Raw genomic sequence first — 20,462 nt, forward strand, 5'->3', positions numbered from 1 at the left:
TGTAACTTCTCCAATCTTGTGGACATAGAGGATTTATGTCAGACGATGGCTGATTACACATTCAAAACTTTAGTTTAGGCAATCCACTTACCAATTCTTGAGGACATGAATATATAACATCATGCTCAATCTGTCCTTAGCCAATTGTAAAGGCAACCTTTCCCTGCCTTTTCTTCTTTCACAACAAAAGTTCTATTATCCAACCTCTAATGGCACAAATAGTCTTGGAAGGTCTGTCTCATTCAATTCATTGTAGGTGGTATCTCTGTTACCATTGCTCATTTGTGTTGCAGTTCCATGTTTAAATCTTCCACAATCATTTTATCCTAGGCTAATGGAACTAGTGAAATAGAGAAGCTTTTCCTTGTGTAGCTAAAAGTTTAATTTTTTTGTTTCCTTAAATCAGTGCTATAGAAATTGTTTAAAAGCAGTGAAATGGTGGATGGATAGAAGATCACAGAGTGACTATTTGGGGTAATGGTGAAAAGATTGCAAGAAAGAGAAGAGGCGGAGAAGAATCTTGTGTTTGGATGTACTTATGTATAACAACAGCAGCAACAACAAAGGTTTTCTCTTGTCTCAGTGCAGACGAATCTCCCAGTTGTCTTGGACTAGAATCTAATAAAGTTTTTAAAATGTTGGAATTCTTCTAATGGGTCTTGTAAAGCCATGACCTGGCATAAGGTACCTGTTCAGACTGGACACAAGAACTGCTGTGAAATTGACAAGAATTAGTTTTCCCTCCTAGCTCAAATGCTATCAGGAATAGTGAAATCGTAAAACAATGGTGTACTCCCCTCATTCAGAGGTGGATTGATGACATGTTTGCCATAAGCAAGCAAGTTCTGCACTGAGCATTGGACTGTATGACTTCTAAATTCCCAACAGTATAATTCTATGATGGGTAGATATTGTTTGCTCCTGCAAAGGGAAACTACATGTCTTCAAAGATACACCCAGATAAGAAAAGTGATTGCTTGCTTGTTTCTCTGGCACAAGAGGGGGAACCAGGCTTTGGTAACAATGCTGGCTATGTGTTCTTCCTGATGTGGGCTAATATAACAGAATAACAGAGTTGGAAGGGACTTTGGAAGTCTTCAACCCCCTGCTCAGACAGGAAACCCTATATCTTTTCAGACAAATGGTTGTCCAATCTCTTCTTAAAATATTGTAGTGTTGGAGCATTTGCAACTTCTGGAGGCAAGCTGTCCCACTGATTAATTGTTCTAGCTGTCAGGAAATTTCTCCTTAGTTCTAGGTTGCCTCTCTCCTAGATTAGTTTCCATCCATTGTTTTTTGTCCTGCCTTCAGGTGCTTTGGAGAATAGCTTGATTCCCTCTTCTTTGTGGCAACCTCTTAGCTATTGGAACACTGTGACCATGTCATCACTAGTCCTTCTTTTCATCAGACTAGACATACCTAGCAATCATTCTTTATATGTTCTAGCCTCCAGTCTCCTAATCATCTTTGTTGCTCTTCTGTGCATTTTCTCTAGAGTCTCAACATCCTTTTTATATGCCATACTGAATTAATGGATTCCCCAACGTTTGTGGCCAGCATTGTTCCCAAAGCTTGAAATTTGGACAGTGATTTCTTAAACCAGCTTCATTTCTAGGTGGAATTAGCACAGGAGGCAAGCAGTTTAAAGCTATTGTGTAAAACTATCCTTATCCTTCTCTCTCAACCAGCATGAATGGAGACAACAATACTGATGTTTCTGGCAAAGTTGTTGCACTCTTGATAGCATTATGCAAATACAATGCATTATTACCCTTATTGAAAAATAGTGTAGCTACCAAGCCAGTTCTGGATTATTAGAATTAAGGAACACCCCAGTCTGCTGCAGCCCAGTGATGAGATGGACATTAATCTTCAGCTTTCCATGCTGCGTGTCTGGTTGATAATGGGAAGAGGTTATACTATTGTGTCATGGATGAGCTCCATCATCTTTTGGGGGTGGGTGGGTGGGTGGGAGCTATTGAAGTAGAAATTTTCCTACTTCAATAACTCCCCCCCCCCAAAAGATACTTTTTTGGGGGGGAGGACCAGATACTTTCAGGAGCTTAGTTTACTTCGGATTATTTTCATTTTAGCAGAGGATATTCCTTCGGCGATCATTTCAGCCCCCAGAGGAACTTATTTATCGAATGAGCCAAACTTTATCTTACACCCCATCTATTGCAGGTAAAGCGCCGTCGCCTTATTGAATTCTCTGCCCAAAGCATCTGGAACTTCCTGGCCAGCGCTTGCTCCCTCAACTTCGCCTTGGCTTTTGAAGAAGGAAACCGAAGGACAAGCCTAAAATAATTATTCCAATGATGCTTGGAAAGAGACTTGCCTGTCTGGGAAGATCGGACCAGAAGAAGGGAGGGTGCAATGTGTTAGCACAAGCGATCAGGTAAGGGATGCCTGGGCGGCGAGGCAGTTGCTTTCCCCGGAGGTAAGCAGTTCGCCGTGTCCGGCCCCGCCCCTCGCCAGCGCCGATTGGGAAAGTGCCCAGGCGCTCTCCCAAGCTCAGATTCTCCCGCCTTTTCCAACTCGCCTCTCCCCTCCCTCCACATTTGTCCTCTTAACTTCCTCATTGGCAGCCTTGGGCCGAGGGAAGGATGACGCACTCGCTCCCCGAGGGACGTGGGCTATAAACGCCCGACGGGCACGCAGCGCCGGTGCAAGTGGAGCGCTGCCATCCGGTGTACCCGGAAGATGCCGCGAGGGTTCCTGGTGAAACGGAGCAGGAGGCCGGGGGGCTCCTATAGGATGCGCCCCGCAGGCGGACTCTCGGCGCTCCGCCTGGAGGAAGCGCCCCGCCTCGCAACGCCTTTGCCAGAGGCGCCGCAACAGCCCCAGCAGCTGCCTCAGCCCAACTCCCCAGTGATGGCGATCTGGGACGCGGGAGGCTCGGACCCCGTAGCCCCCGCCGCGGAGGAGCCCAGGCGCTGCGCTCCTTCTTCCGTGCCTGCCGAATCCTATCCTCTGGGCCCCGCCTTGGCTCTGGCAGAAAAGCTGCCCCTGATTCCGCGCACTCCGGTGCCTTTGCCGGTGCCACTCCCCTTGCCTGCTGCCCCGCTTTGCCCGGCTATCCCGCTCAAGCGCCCCTCCCGAGCGAAGGCGCCGCCCGCCAAGAAGCCCAAGGCCGTGCGCAAGCTGAGCTTTGCCGACGAGGTGACCACATCGCCCGTGTTGGGGTTGCGGATCAAAGCTGCTTCCGAGGCGGGCAGCGAAGGGATCCGTGTGGCTCGTCCGACGCTGCTGGGTGAATTTGTCTGCCAGCTGTGCAAGGAACCCTATGCCGATCCCTTGGCTCTGGCTCAGCACCGTTGCTCCCGAATTGTGCGCGTCGAATACCGCTGCCCGGAGTGTCACAAAATCTTCAGCTGCCCGGCCAACCTGGCTTCTCACCGCCGGTGGCACAAGCCGCGCCCGACCACCTCTGCCGGTCCCACCCAGGACAAAGAAAACAGCCGCGGGGAGCCCGGCCGAGATCAGCACCACGGCGCTGCGGACAGCTCCTGCTGCCGGGACCAGCCGGCTCCTCGTGCCGCACAGCTCGGTCCGGCCAGTGAAGCTGCCGTCGCCGCTGCCGCTGCCGCCTCCGTTTCCACTCCTGGCTCCGGTTTGGTAGCTCCTCCTGGCGAGCTCTACTTTTGCCCTTATTGCCACAAGTCTTTCCGGCGCCAGGCGTACCTGCGCAAACACCTGGGCACCCACCAGGCTGGTATCGCCAGCTTCACCAGCAACTCACCATCTCACCCACCCCCGCAACAGATCGCCTTTTCCTGTCATTTGTGCGGCGCGCATTTCCCGTCGGCGGACATCCGAGATAAGCATCGGGTATGGCACACGGTGCGTGAGGAATTGCTTCTGCCACTGGGGCAGCCTGAGGGCAGCCTTAACCACGGTGAGCAGCAGATCTTTTCCTGCAAACATTGTCCCTCGACTTTCTTCAGCTCGCCCGGCCTTACCCGACACATCAACAAGTGCCACCCTTCGGAGAACAGGCAGGTTCTTCTATTGCAGATGTCGGTCAGGCCGGGCTGCTAGACTCGTCCAGCAACGAGTTGATTCTTCTCTCCAGACAGAACTGTGAAATTACACACGTTAAGGCTAAACATTTGCCTGACTCTACAGAGGAGGTGCTCGGACTGTTTTCCCATTATCTGAAACTGCATTACATTTTATTTCCTTTGTCCCTAAGCTTTGTACCTTTTTCTTTGGTGATCGAAAAAAAAATCCTTTCCAAAGTATAATTCCAATGGGAAATCATAACCAAAAGGTATCACCATATTTTGTGTCAAATATTTTTAGTCCAGAAAAGCCAATTATTCTTGACAATTTTTCCTTGCTGCCTTATAGTGGGATGAGTGCACTGTACATTTTGTGAAATATCGAACTCTTAACTGTTTTCATACTGAACTGTTTACCATTTAGAAGCCTACCTTCTGCTTTAGGACTTAAAACATGGCATTACATTAAAAGAGGAAACATACTTTTCTGCCTGTGCTTAATACTGTAGCTAAACCTAGAACCAACTGTGTGCCTACCTGTGAGTAAGTCATCTGGGGAAAGTGGAACTGTGAATATTTAATTCTGGTTACTCTTGTCCCTAGGACCTTAAGTACATTCCAACACTGTTTAATTAAAGCTTAATTGGGAAGGAGTAAGTCAGATTTATATATTCAATTAGGGGAAGTTGTCTCCCCCATTTTCAAGCTTAAAAAAAGTAGTTTTTGTAACTGTTTTGTTCAATGTGTTCTGTAATATAACAATATATAGTCAGTTATTCATAGCAGATCAATGTCTTGTTACAAAATGCTCCTTCTGTCTGCTGTTGCTCATTACTGGTTATTAAAATCAGCATTAATTTTTGTTTGCTTCCTGAGTATATTGTGAAAGTTTTCAAGCTCACTAAAATACAGATGATAAAAGGAAACACACACACGGACGGATGGATGGGAGGGCTGCTTTAAGATTTTGACTGATAGGTAGAGATTCTTGGGCAATAACTATAATAAGCACAAGAGGTTATTCGCTTTTTAAACTTCATCGTCCATGGAAAGTGCTTTCGCAAAATTATAACCTCTAGCTCTTTCTCCTGGGCTCTTAATTAGAAACTAAATCACAGGAAAATGCCCAATTGGATTGAAAGAATAATAATATAAATCTTCTAAATCTGTTTAGATTTAGAATATCATTTAGGGGGTTTCCAAATAGAAAGCAACTTTGAACTGGATCTCTAGCTAAAACTCCTCCTTTGCTTCTGGTTTTCAGTTTGTTTGACAAAATATTTGGAAACTAAGCTAGCAGGATGTTGTCCAATTTCAATATAGTTTTCTAAAGATCTATTTTTTTCTGATTTGGGTTTTAGCTTTTATACAATAATTTATTAATATTTTAGTTATCCTAGTCAACAGGTATGGTTCAGTGAAATGTTACATCGGGCAAAATACTTCTTTTTCACTCTAGCTCATTTATTGAGATTTCTCAAATGCTATGAAAACTTAAAAATGCAACATATTTCTTACACAATAATTTTAATATACAATTTGCTTAAAACAGTAGACAATGTTTAGTAAGCTAAATGATTTTAGCTTAAAATACTAAAAATCTCTTTCTAAGCAGGGGAAAATTAGGAAACATTATTAGTTGTTTCTAGCATTATATGCTGTAGTTTGTGACTTTATGAATACTGTTTTAAACAGAATATGTGCTACATGACACAAAATCATTAGAAAATTACATTTGGAACAAAAGAATGGAATAAAGAAACTGATCAAAAAGATTTTGCATTTGAACAACTAAATCATCATTCCATGCCACTCTTTTAATGATATTTGTGCACCAAAAAGGTTTGCATAAAATAGTTTTTGTAATGAAATACAAAACACCCAAAGTGGTAAGAATAATTTTATTGTATTATTAAATAGCATGTCTTTTCTTCAACCATTACAAATTTGTATATACTACATGGCGAACAAATACATCAATATATAGTTCTATAGTTGCCCAGGTGAGGAACATATATTTACACATGCAGTTAGTACCAGTGGCATGCTACATTTTTGTTAAAGCAGAATACGGCAAACAACACAGTTGAATTTCTTCATTATGAAAATATTTCTGAGTAGTAGTGACAAATTGGAGTGGAATGTATTTGTGTATATATTTGCTACTATAAGGGCACAGCCTCCCCCCCACCCCCCTGATATTACTTGATTGAAAGCAAATGACTGAAGTGGCAAAGTGCTTGAAAATAGGTGATTGTACATATGTATACTTATACAGGTATACCAAGGGACGATCTCAACTTTTGGAAGAGAAAGATTGTGCCAATAGGGCCAAAAGAAAAGCAAATGTTTAGCAAGGAAGTTGGAAGCTGTTGATACTTAACAGTAAATACTTGCTGTTAAGTCTGTCCAACAGTGAATGAGAATAATGGAGCTGAGGAAGAGTCTCTGTTAACTTGGTTTATTCTTATAATATAATAACTCTGTACATAATTCTGTGAATTCTAGTGATATTTGCGGAGAACTCTGGAAATACATTTTAGTTGAAAAGTATACATGCATCCCTTTGAAGATGACATCTTTATTATTTTGAAAGGGTTATACAATAAATAAGAGTGGAACATGCCTGCAGTTTCCAGCTTCAGGGGTGGCTAGTAATTAATCACAGATGTTAAAAGAGCCTTACTTTCGTCTCACAAGGAAAAGTATAAAAAAAGAAACACAGTTTCTGTGTTTCTGTGCAGAAATACTCTGCCTTGATAAACTATGATTAGCGGGAAGCTGAATATTCTAACACAAAAGCTAAAATGTTTTCATTTTGAAATAAAATTCCATGTTTCTTTAAAATAAAAATAAGAGCAGAGGAATGAAGGAACAATATTCTTCATAGAGGAGAAATTTATGCCTTGATAAAAGAGGCTGGAGCCTTTACCCCTCGCTAAGTCTTGTAGGCTGAGCCGGAGGATCGCCGCAGTTTCATGGACATGCGACTCTTGCTAGTCCGTGGAGAAATGGGGAAAGCTAGATCGGACCTGTCCATCTGCGCTGCTGCTGGAACTTCGGACGCCTGAGCCTCTGGGTAGGGCCCTATAGAAAACAGAAAGGCCTCACGTATTAAAACAATCTGATTACCGAAGATGATTTGCAGAGTGCAAGCCCTAAAACAGTATCCTCTCTCTTGATCTGTCCCATCAACAGCAACTCATCTGCCAGAATCATTAACAAACCCATCTAGGTTAGATTATGAGTGGCTGGAGGACAGTTTCAAACAAACTAACTAATAAGAAAGGACTGGGAAGTTATTAAAAAGAAGCTAAGGTGGTATCTAATCAATGTTATACATACAGTATATATGTATGGGAAAGAAGTATGAATAAATCATGCTAGCTGAATATACTACGTGGCTCCTTATCTTTGTAAAAGGAACAAGATAATTTTGACAGGACTTGGTAGTATTGTTGACCCAAAGCAAAGTAATTTTCCTTGGACTGGCCCCAAGGCAAATAGCAGAAGCAATAGGTTAGGTTAATACGGTTATTGCAAACCCCAAAAAATCAGAAGCATGCAAAACAGGGCAGATTTTATGTACAATATATGATCATTCCTACAAGTTTCAGGTAAAATTCCATTCGCCAAAAAAAGAAAGATATTTCTTTCTTTATGCCGCCTTTTAAAATAAATTGTAAATCAAAACAGATCATGTCTGCATTCACCTGCAAAGATATTTATTTTTTAAGGAATGAGATGACATGGCTAATATTAGCAGAGATCAAAGCTCAAGGTATCAGTTGGCTACTACATGCACACTGCCCTGTATTCGGATCCTGCTATTTATAATTTAATTCTGTAATTATAATTCAGTAATAATTCTACATTTTCCCACTGAAAATGTGAAAAAAAATGTTTTTGAAAGTTGATAAAATATAGCTTTGTTCAACTAATCCAACTTATTCATAATATTTTTGGATTACTTGTTTTCATTCAAAGAATACTTGGTTATGTTGCACTTAGTAAATGATAATAAACAAAATTCTTATTACACAACAGATCGTGGCCATAAAGCCAGTTTTTTAAAAATCATCTATCTCACACATGAGCTACACATAAAGTGTAGTCAAAGATGGAACCAAAATCCTATAGTTATTTTAATGGTCCTCCATCATAAAGTATTCAGATTTATGTTTGTATATTTATATTGTATTCATCTTAAAATAAAAGTATTTTTCTCCAAGAATTAAAATCACATGGCAAAATTTGGTTTGAACCAAATTCTAAATAACACAAAATAAAAGGAATCCATTTGCAACTGGAAAAAACTTTCATTAATATGAAAAGTATCAGAATTGAGGGAGTCTGGTGCTGCATTACACTGCAAAGAGTTTTCTAATATTTAGGCATTATATTTTCAGAGGATAAGTGGATGCTATGACAAGATCACTCTGTAAATATACTCTAGTGTATTTCTATGGATGGCATTTGACAATTATAGTAAATCTCAAAGTTGCATTATAATTTAATGAACAGATTCTTCTGAAAAACACAAACACCCTTAAAATGATGTTTTTAGTTTTTCCAGTTTACAAAATACATGTTTATGACTCAAAATATTTTTGAGAATCTCAAGAGTATTTCCTCCATTTCAAATCTGAATGTACATTTTTTACTTTCATTTTGAAACATGCTGCAAAGTGATCTCTGCAAGCCATGTCGACTAAGTCACGAACGTAACTGCTTTTAAAACCAGAATGCCATAAATCTAACCTAATAATTCAAATGCTAGACAGGTAGTCCAGACTTATGACCACAATTGAGCCCAAAATGTCTGTTGTTAAGTGAGACATTTGTTTTCCCCCATTTTACGAACATTTTGTGTCACAGATGTTAAGTTAGTAACCCAGTTGTTAAGTGAAACTTACTTCCAGTTTCATAAGCTCTTTTGGACTAGAAATGATCCCACGTGTAACTTAAACTTTGATATTCCAAAACAGTTTATTCTCTTGTGTTCCTACCAATATTGCTCAGTTTGATGGTTAGAACGCTATCTCCTAAGCTATTTGATATGGGACATTTATAATGGGAGGATTGCTCTTGCAAATATTTTAATCTCTCAACCTCCTCTCCTTAGGAAGACGACTAGTATCTTTACTATAAAGACCGCGATGTTGAACTGTGTTTGGAAACAAGCTGGTAGCCAATACAATCTATAGGAAACTGATAACCTAATAAACAAGGGACGTGTCAAAAAGCAAGTTAATTGCTGCAGTTGCCAAATACCTTTTAAAGGCATCCACAGTTGAAACACAGTTTGTGATTTTCAACTGATTTGGTAATGGAGTATATAAAGCCGCAGTAAAATAAAATGTATTCTGCCTTAAAAAGCCTCCTCCACACGGGAGAATAATTTTGGGGGGCTTGTTTATTTAAATTCATTCCCACCTGCCCAGCACACATCAATATTCAGGCATTCTATCTTGTTCACGTTTTACAAGGAATCATAGCACTCCAAATGGTAGGGTAGTGCATAAAAAGTCACAGCCTACCATTCCCAGCTAGTGTGAAAGGCCTTCCAATTCAAGCCTTTGTGCCCTTTACCTTGAAGTGGCCAATTCTTTCTAGAGGTGGCTTGGGAAGGAGAAGAAATATCACACCATTTCTTTCTTTGTTGAGAATGAAGAAGTGATGGAGAGGTGGACAGAAGTAAGGAAAAAGGAAGAAAGATAAAAAAGATAACAGGCGTGAGACATGAGACATGAACAGTAGAGGTTGGAGGGCATTTACAGATGATGACAGAAAGGAGAAAGTTAGAATCTGTTATGTTGCTAACATGCAAGCTAAGGTTAAAGAGGGATGCATTAATGTGAAAAAATGATTCAACAGCTTAACAATCAGGAAGGATACTCACCAACTACAGGTTACAAAAAAAGAAAAAGAAAAAAAAAGAACAGAAAAAAGAAAAAGAATTCTATAAAAAGAATTCTGATCCAACAGCCTCATTGATACAACCATTACGACATAAATATGTTAGAGTGTTTTAGAAACTGCTTATAAATACTGTAAAAAAACACTGCAATCGATAAAACAACAAAATGTTAACACCCCTCCCTGAAAGCAATTTTTTTCAGCTCACATGAAAAATAAAATTCTTTCTAAAATTCTGCTGTGTAGCTTTAACATACATATATTAACTGAAAAACATTCGATATTAAAAATCACCAACTTGCAAAAGGAAGTATATATAGTTATAATACATTTTACATGTCTAAAGAATTCAAAACTGGTAATACTTTTTAGCTTTTATGAAAATAGAAGCCAGGTAAACCTATAGTATACATGGAATACAATCCATTTTTTTCTATAAGATTTCCCCTTTTTATCATTCTTCATATTTATTTAACTTGAAGGTAGTTGAAAAAGAAATAGAAATGCAGTGATTTATGTTGATATGTTCCAACAATTCAAATACATATTTTTATGTCATAAAATGTTTTCATTGTGTCTTCTGAGGTGGGCTATAAGCTAAGATCTGAAATGATGTAGAGAATACAGTGAATTAATAAGGAGCTTTGGTCCCAGATGCCATCTGTTGTGTTTTACCCAATATTGTCAATTCAGGAAAAAATTTAGACTCAGGGAAGATTAATTTTGTATATGGTAACAGCAGCAAGATTAATGTATACATAAAGATGGAAGAATACTGAAATTCCCACAATGGAGGGTCATAATTAGGAGAAGCTAACCTGTTTTGTCAGGGAGCAAAAAAGAAGTCAAGTTTTTTGTTAAAGACTGGAAAGCTTTTATGGACTTTTTTGCTAAAAGAAAAGTGAAATGAAGATTTACAGATTTAAAGACAGAAAAGAATGAGAATTTAATATAGGGTTGAAGGGATTTCTGGAAGAGATAAGAGGGAGGAGAAATGATGGGGTTGTTAATATCTGTTGAAGAGAAAGTTGGAAACCATTAGTTTTCTTTTTTTTAAAAAGTATTTTTATCAAAAGTTTTAAATACAGCAATGAAAAATAATACAAACTAAAAAGAAAAATTAACGTGCAATACTGCTACTGAGAAAGCAAACCTCCTGTCCCTCTTAGTTAACAAATATAAAATTCTTCATCTGATAGCTCAACTCTTATCTATAGGCAACTCCAATAAACAACATCTTTTCCACTCCAGGCATAGGCAAAATGTCCAAATAGAGCTGTAAAATTTATTAACAAATATAAATCCCATCATTCCACATCTCAACTCTTAACTATAAGAAAATCCAATACACGTCTTTTCTAGTCCACGTGTCAAAAAGTTCAAAAAGACCCCCCACAACGTATCTGATTTGAACAATGCTCAAATAAGCCAACTTTATGTTCCTTCTTTTTACATAAAACTATCTTGCTCTTTAATCCATTCAAATGATCATTATTCCTTGTCTTGAATTTCTTTTTAAAGTTGGAAGTCATAATTTTTCATAACTTTAGCTTTCTTTTTTTTCTTTTCTTGCATTCTTTTCTTTCTTCTTCCTTTCCTAACCTTTTCTTTGGATTTTTCTGTTTTATGTAAGATTCTTGATAAGTCTAAATAAAAAAACTCAGAAATAAATTTCATTAGATTCAGACATAAGTTTAGCTGAATTCCACTGCCAAAAGAGGGAAAGGAGCAATTGGATCTTCTGTCCAAAGCATCATGAAAAGTAACTGGAGAAGGGGGAATGAAATATTTTGTCCTTTTTTCTCCAGATCCAGTGAATTCCATCTGATCCTAGCTCGCTTCCAAAATAACTAAATAATAAAAAACCCTTCAGGTCAATGATCAGCAAAGCTAGACTGTAAGGATATATTGGAACTCAATGTAAAAGTCATTTTGGGAACAAAGGGGAAAGTCTTTTTTTAATTTTTTTTAAAATTTAAACTTACTTCCCTTCTCCTCTTTTTTGCATACTAACTTTTCTGTATCTCATTTAGCAGCTAGGATAAATTGTTCTTGACAAGACTTAATTAGTCAGAATTGAGTGCAAAGGGCTTCTGAAAGACTAAACATTATATGTGGTCTAGGGCCTACCTTAAGCCAGCAATATTCTGTTTCTATCAATATATATACTGGATATTATTTTGGCTGGGTAACATTTTTGGAAATTAGTTGGTAAATGCCAACTTGTAAAATATTAATACAAAAAAATATTCTATTTCCTCTAATAAACTTTTTGTGGTGAGCACGACAGACTTGGAATACTGCATTTTGGAGACTCATTATAAGTTACATTGAAGAAGTGCTTCAAATATACATTGTACAATAATACACTGCAGCAGCTCAGCAGCTTGCTCTTTTTCATTTACAAAGGGTATGCATGTTTTAAGGAATTCACTCATTGAAGTTCATATTTGTTAAAGAACTCTGACTTTTTTTCCAGGCTCATGTAAAAAGTATGACAATGACTAGCAGATGGGGTTTGAAGCACCTTTTCTAGATCACTTTTACTGTATGCAGACCTTTAAATTTAAATATTCTTTTTGATCGTCCTATGTTTCTTGATTAATGGTATTAAGGGGATTCATCGGCAAATTATATAACTGCCTTGAAATATGGAGTCTTGCTGATAGATGAAATATCTAATTTTTAGGCCTAAATTATATATTTAGAAAAATACCTAACATTTTTTTCTAAAATATCTGCAATTAACATAAAGGTTAATATCCACGTCTTACTGCAGTAACCCTTCATAAATGAACCAGCCTTCACAATCTCAGCAAAAAACAAAATCCAGAATTTTCAGTCAACAAATCTTAGGGCCATCACATCTTGTGGGACTTGCTTGGGGAAGGCTGGTATAAATTTTACACTGAAAAGATACAAAACTTTTTGGATTGACTACGTTAGCATTGCATTTTATTTTGGGAGGTTTTTTGGGGGGGGGCTTTGCACACATAAAAATAAAGCTTTGCTAAAAGGTTCTCTTCCTCTAATCAAATTACTTTTGGTTTGGTAGTTTAATTTATTCAACAGGTAACTGGCAAATGATACAGAAGATACATCTAAACATATTATGGGCTGAAAAGACCCAGGGCTGTTTTTGTGTTTCTTTCTAAATATACCATTAGAATTGTTTCAAATTCTCTGGGGGCTCTTACTAACATTATTTATGCATGCAAACAATTTCATCAAAATGGAAAGTTAGCATTGATAGCAATGTAGAAATAATTCAGGAGGCATTATGCTTTATCTGGAAGTTTCATTACAAGAGAAATTTATTTTAAGAAATAGATAAGCTGCAAACCTCTGCACACTGGCCTAAGAATAAGTTGTATTAAATATAGAGATTAGTTCTGGTAGTTGTGCTAAGGGGGACATTGTTTATCTTAACTTTTGAGGTGGATACTATAAACCACTAGCCTCTCTTCTGTAATGTTTATGATAAACAACTAGTTGATTAAACCTGCTACAAACGGTCATAAATCTGCTATTACTTGAATTTCTGAATCAATTTTAAATTGAGTTACAAGAATTCTGTTGCGACTGTCTGAATATTGAATCAGGAAAGAGGTAAAAGATCTCCTTCAAATTGAGGTGGATTCCTAGTGGGTATATGGACAGGTACATGTAATATCCTTAGTAAACAAGATTCATTTATCATTGCTGTCTTATTTTCATAGTTTCATCTTTAGAAAGCCAAGTGGAAGATCAGACACCCAACCATCTTTCTTTTCCTCTAACTTTCATTCCCATCGCACAAAGAGACTTTCTAGAGAGGATTTTTAAAAATACTTATTTATGGAAAATCTCCTGAAATTGAGCAAATGAATCTTTTACTGATACTGCAAGACACTGGAGAAGATCCACCTGGAGAAGATACTTGAGCAGAAATCTTCCATAAATTAGTACTTTTTTCCGTCTACTACAAGGTCTCAGATATGGCTGAGAGCCTGACCTGATACTCTGAGGCTGAAAAGTTTATCCGTCACTATAGTCATAAACATGCACACATTATTAATTTAATGAGGAATTGTTCCTGTCCTCACTGAGATTAGTGTGCATGTGCAGTTGGTTGGCTACTGTGAAAACAGATTTCTGGACTAGAAGATGGGCCTGGGGTCTGATCCAGCATGGTACAGTTTATGTTCCGGCTTTCAGCATGTTTTTCATTCCAATTTAGTCTGTTAATGTTAACCCACAAAATCTTTCACAATATCTGAAAGAGTGCTTCTTCCCATGCATGGCTATCCTAAGCTCTGACATAATCAAAGGACTTGAACAAAATTCCTTCAGATGATAAATTAACTAAGTACTCAAGAGTAGGTCTTTTTAATGAAGACAGTCTAGCCCTGGAATTCTCTGGGAAACAGCTTTTTCTAAAATGTCTGCTTGGAATCTACTCCATTGCTTTTTCTGCCTGGCAATAGTTGTGTACTCTGTCAGGGCATTTATTCATTCATTATGTCTGTATATGATGTGTTAATGAACTTTATCTTTTAGAAACCTTTCTGATTCATTTTAAATTGCTGCTTTAATTAATTGTGTTTTACCGTTACTATTTTTCCCAGAATTCTGATGCTTTTAGAACACATCACTCTTTCAGCATCCTGGGAATTAATTCCTCAAAGAAATAAATTAAGCCATGAATTTACTCTACCAGATACGAATTTAGACATGCTTAAAGTGCTCCTGCCAAAATCAATGGGGCTTACATTAGTCATTCCAAACATTTACTTGTTGCTCTGTAACATACATTTTATTGAATGATAGGGAAACCTTCAGTAAGAATATTTCACATTCAATATAAATAAATGAGCCTTCACAAAACATAATGATCATGGGATCAGGTACCAAAATAGTTTTAAAATTTATTTATGGTTGACTATTCTATTGAGCATTAGAACTACATATTGAAGGTGGAGTTCCATGATGGATTCTGAATTGGGGATGGGGCAAATTTAGAACTGCATGCCCATTTTGTTTGAATTAATCAGAACCCTGATCTTCTTTGGGTACAGACTGAATTGGAGCATCACAGATATTTTATTCATATATAAAATGTTTTGCTTTGTGCTTTAGACATGATAGGACAGAAAAATAAATCTAGGCCCACAAATTATTTCTGAAAAGTACAGTAGTCAATTCCTGCAATCACTATTCTTGCATAGTGAGATATTTTATATGTTAAAGTTTAACATCAGGTATCATAATTACTGACCAGACCATAAACAAAGTGTTTATTTTCAGAAGTTATTTCCCAATGTTAAAAAATATTTCTTTACCTTTTTTGATGTATATTTATTTACAAAACTCTTATTTTTCACTTAGATGTTTATTACACTCAGACATTTTCATTTATTGTTAAGTTTTCACTTTATCGTTCAATATTTACTGTTCGCTATTCATTTAAAACCTGTCAGTACCAGAATAAATAAATATTGTTTTGAGTGGTGATACTCATATTCCATATATTTTGCGTTATCTTTAAATTTTATATAAAAATCCAAACATGGTTTTCAAAGCTTCTGTTTCACTGATGACCAAATTTCCATCTATCGTATTCAGGGAAAAAAACCTGCTGAGATTTTTCTCTCTTGCAAGTAGGTGATGATAATAACACTAGTAATGTTTTCAATTTCTTTCATGTCATTACAGTATAAAACTTTATCACCAAAACCAAATGACTTTTCTCTTATCATTCCTTGTTACACTGAATTCATAATCTATCTGCTGAACATCGAAGAAAGACAGGACAGGGGACAGATCACACCACTGCCATCCAGTACTATTTGTTCATGCTGAGAAACAAAAGGTCAAACACAATCAAGAATGACTTGCTCAACAGATGTCTCTCCATTAGTTACCTTAATCCCAGAACCACAGTGTTAGTGTTTCATGCAGACCTGGAGTTAGTAAAATACTACACTTGAATAAAATGTAGTGGTAATTTGTCAGTGTGAATTTCTCTCTTGTTTAATAGTAAAAATAAGGGCAGTCAGGAAAGTTTGCATACAACAAGGTTACAAGCTTAGTGCTTTAGTAACAGATTAATAAAACAGAGGGTTTTTTTTAGACACTTTGTCTTACCTTCTGATAAACAGAACTGACATTTAATGATCTAAAGAGGGGAAATAAATGAAATAATCATCAGGAATTCAAATTATTTGTACAGATAGGCCTTGAGAGCCACTCACATTCTTAAGTGATTACTGTTTTATTAGTAACTGAAAAATGCAGTATCTTTCTTTATAGAAGATTTGATTTATTGGTGAAAATGACAATGTAGCAACATATTTTAACAGGATAACAGTGGTGATATTGTTTCTGGTGTACCGACCAAGACTAGAAATGGTTTTTCTTAAAAACAATGTAGATCAATTAGGCTTATGGATCAGTCCCTATATTTAGAAATCTTAAGTATTCAGAAACATTCACAAATAATATAAATATGAAAAGTTTTATTATAGAGTATAAAGTGAAAAATTTAAATGCCTTTGATTTTTAGAGAAAGAATAAAATGTCATTGTTTGAGATGCTATACATACACACACATACACACACTCATACACACATATACATACATGGTTACCTGTAAATACTGCGTTTTAGGTATCATTTAACCAACAAAACCTTTATTTTTATTATATTCTTACCAGTTTCAGGGGGCAAATGGTGGCAGGATGCTGGGCAGAAGACCTGAGATGCATAATCCTCAAACGTTGAAGGATCTAGGTGGTGTTGAATAATTGTTTGGAGATACCGAGCCCTTTCCTCATAGCTGAATTCATAGAATTCAAATGTTAAGGAGAATTTACATTTTAAAGCAAAGAAAATTCAGTCTTAATCAGTGATATTTTTGGTTTTTAAAAAATGGATTTATGTACAAAGTATTTTACAACTGAACTGTAAATCCTTATTTCTCAATCTCTAGAAGCTAAAGGATCAAATAAAAGAAACATTTTGTTTTAAGATTTGTATACATAGTACTCCACTGACACACTATGCTTATTTTATAGCTTTCCAACTAAAATTAATAGTCTCTCAACATCTACTGATCATTCCGTTTACAAGTCCTGATTGTGTTAATTTAAGCTCTATTTTTGAATAAGCATTTTATTTTCAAATTAGTCTGAGTTTCTCTTGAATTCTTTTAAAATGATCACACAGTTTTATAACCACTCTCTTGATGCCACTCCAAAGTTTTTGGAAGAGCAAAGCCATATCTTTGTGTGATCACAGTCATAGAATGTGATAATAAAAGTGATAACAACGAAAGTCCAATGGCTTTGGTAGGATGTGGGGTTTATTTATTAGATTTCTAATCCCAGCTTTATTACTTTGTAAATAACTCAAGGCAGAGAACATACACAACACTATTTCCTCCTATTTTCCACACAACAACCAAAATTTGGCTCAAAACCATTCAGCTGGCTTTCATGCCTAAGGTGGAACTAGAACTCACAGTCTACTGGTTTCTAGGCTAGCACCTTAACTACTGTACCGATATGACTCATAATTTCTTTCATCTAGCTAAAATAAATGGTTCAGAAAGCTGGGTTATATTTCACATTCAGTAATCCAAATCAAAAGCCACCAATTTTGAAAATAACTTTCAGACAAATGTTCTGGTAAGTGATCCCACACACTGATGACCTGAGGCACCCTACAATCAGTTGAGGTGACCAAATCCAATTTGTCCAAATTTTGACAAGCCACATATATATTTCTGCATTACACAGCAGTTTTCAGATAAAATATAGCATACACAAGTATAACCAAACCTCTTTCAAACTACCTTGGGTGCCTGCATCTTAGCTTATAAAAAAGTTTTATTTTAAAGTCACCATACTCTCAAAATAGGATTTGACACTGAAATTCTGTACATATTTCCTTATATGTTAGTAGCAGATGAGTGCAAGACTTCAGTTTAAATATAAGTAACAAAACAAACTTTCAAAACCCAATCCAGAATGAAAGCATGTAATGAATTTCATTTGTAAATGCAAATTAAAATATTTTGCATAAGGGAAAAAAAAACCCGATAGCATCCCTGAGCACTGATTAAGAAAGTAAGCATCCCAAGCATGTCAAAAGAAAAGCACCGTCTTCGTTCTTTGCCTTTGTCCTACATCCTCCTCTTTCTGAAATTATTGACAAGAGGCTGGTACCTTGAAGTGCTGCTTTTGAAGAACCCTCTCCAGGCTGCTTGTTCCAGAGGCCCTGATTTTATTGTTAGCAGAGAGAAAGCGAGAAAAAGAGAGAATATTTCCAGTGTTCATGAAAGCAGCTATGGAAATGGCTGTCAAAATGTAAAACAGCAGGCAGCAACATACAATTATCAAGAAAAAAAATATCATGCTGCTTTGGTGTTATAGGCTGCTTTATTGAGCTTAGAATCAGTTCTCATGCAACTTGCAAAAGTTGTCTTGCTATATTCATTGGATCAGGAAATCTTTGCCAGTCTGTATTTTATTTTATTTTGTATGCAAAATGATGCTTAACATCACTCAAATTTATTCTTCTAATAAAACAAAATTATTTGTAGGCCTGTTTTAAAATGTGCAAGTGAAACAAATGAAAAGTCAACAGTGGAATTTTCATTGGAAAATAAATTCTACTTGCTCTAAACGGTTAGATGCTAATGTATTCCACTGAAGGATATTAGAATCCCATTCCTGTTGATTTTGAGATCTTTTGCTAGAACACAGAACCACTTTTCTTAAATCTACCTACGTCAAGAAAAGAAAGAGTGTTACAAAGACTCATACGTTATATTCAAAGTACCTTCTACAATCAAACTTCAATAGACCTGCCCATCCATCCATTTCTCTTTTCTCCTGGTGACATAAAGTAAACATGCATGAGAAATTGTCATCTACTTTGTGTCTGGAATATGACACAGAAGTATTTTAATTGCTTATTCTTTTGCAAACCAAAGGATGTCTGCTATGGATTGTCATTTCATTTTTCCTTGCTTTTTCTTAAATTTTTCATCTCAAAATACAAAACTCATTCCTTGTCTTTGGGACCTTCAAAAACTAAACGTACACATTCCTAAACCACAACCTCAGGGCTGCATTCATTTTACAGTTACAGTCAACCAATTGATGTTTATCAATGTATCTTCAATCCTGTAAAATACTTTTTTTTTAATATCCTTATATCATCGACCACAGAAAAACAGCCAAATATCTCTTCATTATCCTCTCTCCTGCATGAAATGAATAATTCCAAGCTCTTACCTGTAAAATAGTCTTTATTTTTGATATATTTCCTTTTTATTTTTGCTTTTATTACCTCAGTTTTAAAACATTATTTCTTCAAATAATTTATTAGAAATGGGGAAATAACAATTTCCTTTTCCTTTTGAGGTATTACTGTTTTATCCATCACTAATAATAGACTAGCAAAGATTTCTCTCATGATTGCAAATGGAAATTTAAAGAACAATAAATACTGAACCCTCCACCTTAACCTTTATATTCAAATAATTAGCTGGATTTTGCAGTGATCGTTACTTTAATTATATATAGAACATGTGCATAGAGAAAAGTGCTTTGAATCAGAAAACGCAATAATAAACCTGATTACTATATTTATATGTTGCTTTGGCTCAACTGTCTCTATAAAATTAGACTGCAAATCATTTTTTTCCTTGAAATAATCACAACTAATAGCATAAGTAGTAGAACAAGGAGAAATAGAACACCTCCTTGTTTTGGAGCTTCTTAGGTTGTGGGACATACACGAGATTAAGCCTTAACACAGAAGAGTAATATAGTACTGTTTTTAAGAGGCAGTATATAAGTGGTAGAGGATGAAACTGATGGTTGAAGTCTAAATAATACTACATATCTCACAACTTGTTGAAAAGCACTTTTTCCATTGGGGGAGATTCACAGCTGCTGAATTTTCTGCAGTTAATAGAGTCCTTTGATTCACAGCAGTGCCCCTTGCACAAAAAATACTGGCCTTTGTGTATTACCAGAAACTAATTTTCTATTTGGCTGAAAAGGGAAAAATTGGGTTATTGCTTCTCCCTCCTACGGAGCTTTTCATTATGCCTGATGCACTCAACTTCTAAGCTCTTCTGAGAAAAAAAATAACTGAAGAGGCAAGAGGTAGAAAAATGAGCTTGTTAGCACATTAGAAGTGAAGTATCTTGGTGGGCCCCAGAAATTCCCAGTGGTGTGTTAACTTATCACTCTATGCATGCTGGCACTGATAGTCTCCCAATTGAGCACTCTCTTTTCGCACCAAAGGTGCTGCCAGGAAGCAAAGGCTGAAGGCCCACAGGAGAACAGCCTGCTATCAAAACAAGCTGTTTTTAAAAGTCTGTTTGAATGGGTACAATGCTTTATGAAAAGCAGGGTGGAGACACCTACCTGCTTTCAAAATGTTCCTGTTTCAGAGGTCTCTAAATGAAACCTTTTTAAGGTTTATTTTATTATATATAGGGTGCATAGATCCAGAGAGGACAAAAGTGAAGCAAAGTTTGTT

The 20,462-nt window shown here is 36.8% G+C and overlaps 2 protein-coding genes across 4 annotated transcripts in view; one reads left to right on the forward strand and one right to left on the reverse strand.

Annotated features, from left to right (window-relative positions):
* Window positions 1–2,703: 2,703 nt before the first annotated feature.
* INSM2 (INSM transcriptional repressor 2) lies at window positions 2,704–4,041 on the forward strand. The gene has a single exon (XM_032213708.1). It carries the CDS (start codon window positions 2,704–2,706, stop codon window positions 4,039–4,041), a length of 1,338 nt encoding a protein of 445 aa, XP_032069599.1.
* A 1,850-nt stretch (window positions 4,042–5,891) lies between these two features.
* Window positions 5,892–20,462, reverse strand: part of RALGAPA1 (Ral GTPase activating protein catalytic subunit alpha 1) — a 132,257-nt gene continuing 117,686 nt past the window's right edge. For 2 of the 3 annotated variants that reach the window (XM_032230895.1, XM_032230912.1), the window contains exons 39-40: window positions 16,616–16,740; window positions 5,892–7,091 (exon numbers count right to left, since the gene is read on the reverse strand). In XM_032230895.1, coding sequence (XP_032086786.1) covers window positions 6,943–7,091; window positions 16,616–16,740 — 274 coding nt within the window. In that variant the 3' untranslated portion in view covers window positions 5,892–6,942. Of the gene's footprint in view, window positions 7,092–16,049; window positions 16,081–16,615; window positions 16,741–20,462 lie in introns of those variants that run through there. The other variant, XM_032230904.1, reaches the window with a different exon arrangement.

Source organism: Thamnophis elegans, chromosome 1 (assembly GCF_009769535.1).
Source record: "Thamnophis elegans isolate rThaEle1 chromosome 1, rThaEle1.pri, whole genome shotgun sequence".
In the NCBI taxonomy this organism is placed as follows: domain Eukaryota; kingdom Metazoa; phylum Chordata; class Lepidosauria; order Squamata; family Colubridae; genus Thamnophis; species Thamnophis elegans.